The 5597-nt window shown below is 45.3% G+C and overlaps 1 protein-coding gene across 3 annotated transcripts in view; it reads left to right on the top strand.

Annotated features, from left to right (window-relative positions):
• Akap6 (A-kinase anchoring protein 6) overlaps positions 1–5597 on the top strand; it is a 387996-nt gene that overhangs the window by 157699 nt on the left and 224700 nt on the right. For all 3 annotated transcript variants that reach the window (XM_013347205.2, XM_013347218.2, XM_013347211.2), the window contains exon 4: positions 586–2343. In XM_013347205.2, the coding sequence (XP_013202659.1) occupies positions 586–2343 (1758 nt within the window). The remainder of the gene's footprint in view (positions 1–585; positions 2344–5597) is intronic.

Here is a 5597-nt window from a genome sequence, read left to right as displayed (position 1 = left end):
TTCTTCTTCTTCTTCTTCTTCTTCTTCTTCTTCTTCTTCTTCTTCTTCTTCTTCTTCTTCTTCTTCTTCTTCTTCTTCTTCTTCTTCAGAAATGTGCTTCTTACTTAAGATTTTAGTTAGACAGGCTTTGCAGTGTGATCCTGGCTCTTCAGGAGGCCACAGCAGAGGGATTGACAGTTTATACCTGACAAGTGCAGTGTGAATTCAAGACCAGCACCAGCAACTTAGCAAGCGAGAGAGAAGGAAAAGCTGGGGACAGAGGGTGACTAGCATCCTAATGCCGTCCCCAGAGCCACGAGCAGCAAACAACACCTGAAGTGCTTTTGAAACCATTAATGCGCTGTTTTAAAAAGAAAAGACACAGTGGGAAGTTTGGGGTTGGTCTCCACCATCCCTCAGACTCTACACCTCACATTAAATTCTGGGTACTTAAAGGCAGATACTGTGTATAAAGCAAAGTGATTGGTGTGCCTTTCTATGGGCCAGTCTCAAGCAAGTGCATCTGGTTCCTATTTCACATGGAATACAGATGATATATGTTATCGGTAATGCCCTTATTGACATGGTTGCTCTTGTGTGTTCCAGGGCCGGCTTGATTCTCTTACAGAAGTGGATGACTCAGGGCAGCTAACTATCAAGTGTTCGCAGGATTACTTGTCTCTGGACTGTGGTATCACTGCATTTGAACTGTCCGACTACAGTCCAAGTGAGGATCTGCTTGGCGGCCTGGGTGACAAGACCTCTAGCCAGGCCAAAACGAAACCTTTTGACTCTTGGAGCTACAGCGAGATGGAAAAGGAGTTCCCGGAACTTATCCGAAGTGTTGGGTTGCTTACCGTGGCCGCTGACCCTGTCTCTTCCAGCTGTGAGGCAGCCACTGAGGATGCACCTCAAGAGCCTCTTTCAGAAGAGAATAAAGGTGAGCAGGAGGAACACAACACTTCAACATCTGGAGAGCAGCCGGGTTCAAGGTCAGGGATGCCGTCCTTAGGAGACGCGCTGACAAACGCGGTGGAACACCCTTCCGAGACCGCAAAGCAAGACCCCAGTTCCTCCCCACAGCTGGGTGCAAAGAAAACCCAGTCTGTTCCTTGTGAAATTATGACTCCCAAGAGATCCATCCGCGATTGCTTTAATTATAACGAGGACTCTCCCACACAACCCACGCGGCCCAAAAGAGGGCTTTTTCTCAAAGAAACTCGCATGAGTGAGCGGAAAGGCAGTGACGGCAAGAGGCAGCTGGTTGACCTGAATCCAGAGTTGAGCAGAAGCACTCCTTCCCTGGTGGACCCCCCTGACAGATCTAAACTCTGCTTAATATTACAGTCTTCCTACCCCAGCAGCCCTTCGGCTGCCAGCCAGTCCTATGAATGCTTGCACAAGGTGGGGATTGGCAATCTTGAAAACATAGTCAGAAGTCATATTAAAGAAATTTCTTCCAGTTTGGGAAGGCTTACTGACTGCCATAAAGAGAAATCTCGACTGAAAAAACCACACAAGACCTTGACAGAGGTGTCTCTGTGCCAAACCTCTAAGCGAGGAACTGGTTCGGGAACGCAAGCCCAAACCACCAAGGGCTCGGCAGTGCCGAACATGGTGCCTCCTGGGGCTCCCAAAGACACAGTGAGACCAGAAATGGATTCTGCGTCAACATCCTCCTTTGAGCTGCCCCATCAGAGAAACTGGAGCCGGCTCTTGCCAGTGCAGTCGGAGGTCTCCAGCTCACCCCCTTGCAGTCATAGCAGTGAGTCCTCTGTGGGGTCCGATAGCAGCAGAGCTCCAGCTCCTCTTCTTTCAGAGAGTGAAAGCCAAAAAGATGGCTCCCCTGCTCTAAGTCAGGTCCCCCAGAGCAGTCAGGAGGAGGAGGCCTGGTATGGCTCCGATGAATACCTAGCGCTACCGTCACACCTGAAACAGACAGAGGTGCTGGCCCTGAAGCTGGAATCACTCACCAAGCTTTTGCCTCCGAAACCCAGAGAGACGGTCCAGAACATTGACGACTGGGAACTGTCCGAAATGAACTCTGACTCGGAAATCTATCCAACATACCACAGTAGGAGAAAGCACACAAGGCTAGGCAGGGTGTCCCCAAGCTCATCCAGTGACATAGCTTCTTCTCTCGGGGAGAGCATTGAATCCGGGCCCCTGAGTGACATTCTTTCTGATGAGGACTTATGCATGCCCCTCTCCTGCATGAAAAAATACACGGATGAGAAATCAGAGAGGCCTTCATCCTCTGAGAAGAACGAGAGCCATTCTGCTACAAAATCAGCTTTAATTCAGAAGCTCATGCAAGATATCCGACACCAAGACAACTATGAAGCCATATGGGAAAGAATAGAGGTAAGCTTGGCTTTACTAGTGCTTTCTTGCCCGAGTTTCAGAAATAATACAGGAGAGACTGCATTCTCCAATCCCCACTGCATTCTCAAATATGGTAACAATTTTTTTCTTCTTCAAAGAAAGACATGGAAAAGATACACGACCCCCCAACTTTAGGCATTTTGTCCATCCCAAGGGTCTGGTCAGTATAGTCACTGCCTGCTGCAGAATTCTGTTGGTACTGCTCAAACTGAACGGGGTTCCTGATGAACCATGGGCTGATGCCATTGGTCGAAAACAGCTTCTAACATGTATATCCAAGGGTCTCCGGATGGAGTATCACAGTTACCTTCAGCACTTTTAAATCTCTTTTCTCAGCCCTAGAATGGCTCCCGTGTCTCTAGTACCTCCCATTGGAAAGACCAAACATGTCCATCTTACTGTTTTTCTCTGCTCCTCTTCCTTTGGGGGACCTCTGGGTTGTTGTTTCTAAGCTGTTTCTCATATGCAGTATCCAAGAGAATCTGGGAAAAGAAATTTAACTTGGGGTAAATCTCTACTTTTGGAAGGAATTATTGGATGTGGTAGAACCTTTGAAGGCAGTCATCAAAACTCCATAATATAAGTTACAATTTTGTTCTTTAAGAGGCATCTAGATCAGCTCTTCTCTCCTGCTTTCCCTTTGCTTTCTATTCTCTCTCTCTGCCCCCCTTTCCCTTTCCCCTCCATAACCCCCTAAATAAATATTAAATCTCACTAAAAAAAAGAGGCATCTAGATCAAAAGGGGTTCACTTTCTCTAGAACTCTGTTGGAAGCAGATCCAGTTAATTTGATTGTTATTTATTTTTTAATCGACGTATAAATGTCCATACCTTGGAAAATTTGTTCAGTACTTTATCTGGGGTAAAAATCTGCCAGGTACACTTCCAAGCCCATATCAGCAGTTATGCAAAGAGGGCAGATCACACGTGATCATTCCTCTTTACGTGGATGGAAACATGTCTGGCGAGCCTATGTTTGCTCTCCACGCTAAACTTGGTTGGGTCGACAGACATACCAACTCATCAACGCCTTTCCTAGGAAAGCTAAGCCACAAACCTCTGTCTTGGTTCTTCAGTTGCTTTCACTGCTGTGGTGGTACAGACTGGAATGTCTCCTACAGGGAAACCAATAGCAGTGTCAGAACCATCCGGATTTAGAAGAGAATGTCCCTGTAGCCCCTGGGTCCACTCGGACACTTCCCTCATTCTTTGATGTATGTTTATTGTTGAACACTGTTCAGGGACCACTATAAGGCTAGGCACTGTTAATGGCACACATGGACAGAATAACTTACAGAAAAAACCCTAAGTTCATAAAATAAAATTAGCATAAATATAGACTAGTAATGTTTCAACAATTGTTACCTCAAGTATCGACGTGTCCAATCCTCCTCACAATCTTAACATTAATTACAAGGGGGTTAACTAATTGGGATAATATAGTCAAGAAGAGTCGGACTGAGAGACACCAGGCTGTCTTCTCTGGAGCCCACACTACTGTCTGTGTGTTCCTGTGTGTCCCTCCTGTATTGTAATAGAGGCTATCCGTATTCTTGCCTGGAAATGCTGTACACAGTAGGTGGAGAGGATATGGCATCTCCAGAAATTCTCGCGAAGCCCTAACCCTTGTGTCGAGCATCGAGTGGCATGCAGGACTGAGACCTGTAGAAGTCTAGGAGGCGTACACCAAGCTGCAGGGGTGAGAATGGGATGAACTTGGCCATGGAGATGCACAGAGCCTTCCTAGCTGGAAAGTCTATGGTCAGAAAGTGGAAGTTTCCACACTTAAGTTGACCTTATGCTGCAAGGCTCTGAAGACCATCGCAAAACCATTAGGTTTTATTAATAGGAAAATTCATTTTGTAGTGTACTTTTGCTCTTTTGAAACCCACTCTTGTTGGCTTATTTTTGAGATTGTAATTTAATTACAAGTCTTCCTTTCTGTCCCTCTCTCCCAAATCTCTCATATACCCCTTCCCACTCTCCATCAATTCCTGGCCTCTTTTTTACTCGGTTGCCTGTAGTTCTGTGTGAAAGGCTTAGGCCTCATGGCCTTTTCCCTGTCCATTTTGGAAACCCATTTTTTTAATAGGCAGAGTATTTACATGGTTGAAGAACATAGACATTAAAAATTACCCAGCATATCTCTCCTTCCTGTCCCTACATCCAGTCTTGGATGCTGCCCTGCCCTGAGGTAACTGTTATCTACAGGCTTAGGCCCTTCAAGAAATTCTTGTTCTAATGGAAGGAATCCTTTGTAAACTAGCTGCACGCTTTCCTTCTGCACACATTGAAGCTCCGTTCTGTTTGGTAATATTTCATGGCCTTCATAGGAAGCTTGCGGGGATTTTTCTCAACTCCCCATGATTTGCTGAGAGCCTATGGGATAGGTAAGTTGATTGAGAGTTTCAGGGTCTGCTGTTCAGTGAGCTTTCAACATAAAATTAAAGAGAAAAATTAAATCAAGCTACCGAAGTGGCTTTTCTCTCATAATGCATGACATAGAATAAAAATGATGAGGAGACATTAGGAAAGGGAGTGGCCAAAGCAGATGGACCTTAACATAGGTTAAAAATTAACCAAGTGTAACGTCTGGATCTGTATGGTGTAACTAACATTAGGGTTAGCTCTGGCCTTAAGGGTGATTCTAGCCCAAGCCTGTTTATTCTTACTGTTGTTGCGTTGCTTTATTTTGTCCCATTTCTTCTTTGAAGTGCTGAGAAATCAAACCTAGGACCTCATACATGCTAGGCCAGTGCTCAGCTGCTCAATTATTCCTAGGCTGTTTGTAAAGTCATGCTTTATGGGAACACAGCTATCCTTTTTTTTTTTTTTTTTTTTTTGTCTATGGATGCTTTTGCTCTGCAACGATAGACTTGAGTTGTGACAGAAAATATATAGCCTGTAAAGAAGGAAGCATTTCCTGTCTAGTCCTTTGTGGGGCAAAGTTCCTAGCCCTGCTCTTGACTGAGGAGAAAGATGGGAAGCCATTTCTGAGTCACATGTATTATATGTCCATTTCTGCAGTAGAGCCTTTCATTTCAGTTATGCCATGACCCTGTGGAACACCTCTCCCATCTTACAGATGATGATTCTGAGGATCACATGCAAATGATGGGCCTAAGGTCAGAAGATTGTTAACTGTAAGGGCCTAAGGTCAGAAGATTGTTAACTGTGAGGGCCTAAGGTCAGAAGATTGCTAACTGTAAGGGCCTAAGGTCAGAAGATTGTTA

This window comes from Microtus ochrogaster, chromosome 1 (genome assembly GCF_000317375.1).
Source record: "Microtus ochrogaster isolate Prairie Vole_2 chromosome 1, MicOch1.0, whole genome shotgun sequence".
Lineage (NCBI taxonomy): Eukaryota > Metazoa > Chordata > Mammalia > Rodentia > Cricetidae > Microtus > Microtus ochrogaster.
The sequence above is the reverse complement of the archived record's forward strand: the minus strand, read 5'-3'. Positions and strand labels throughout refer to the sequence as shown.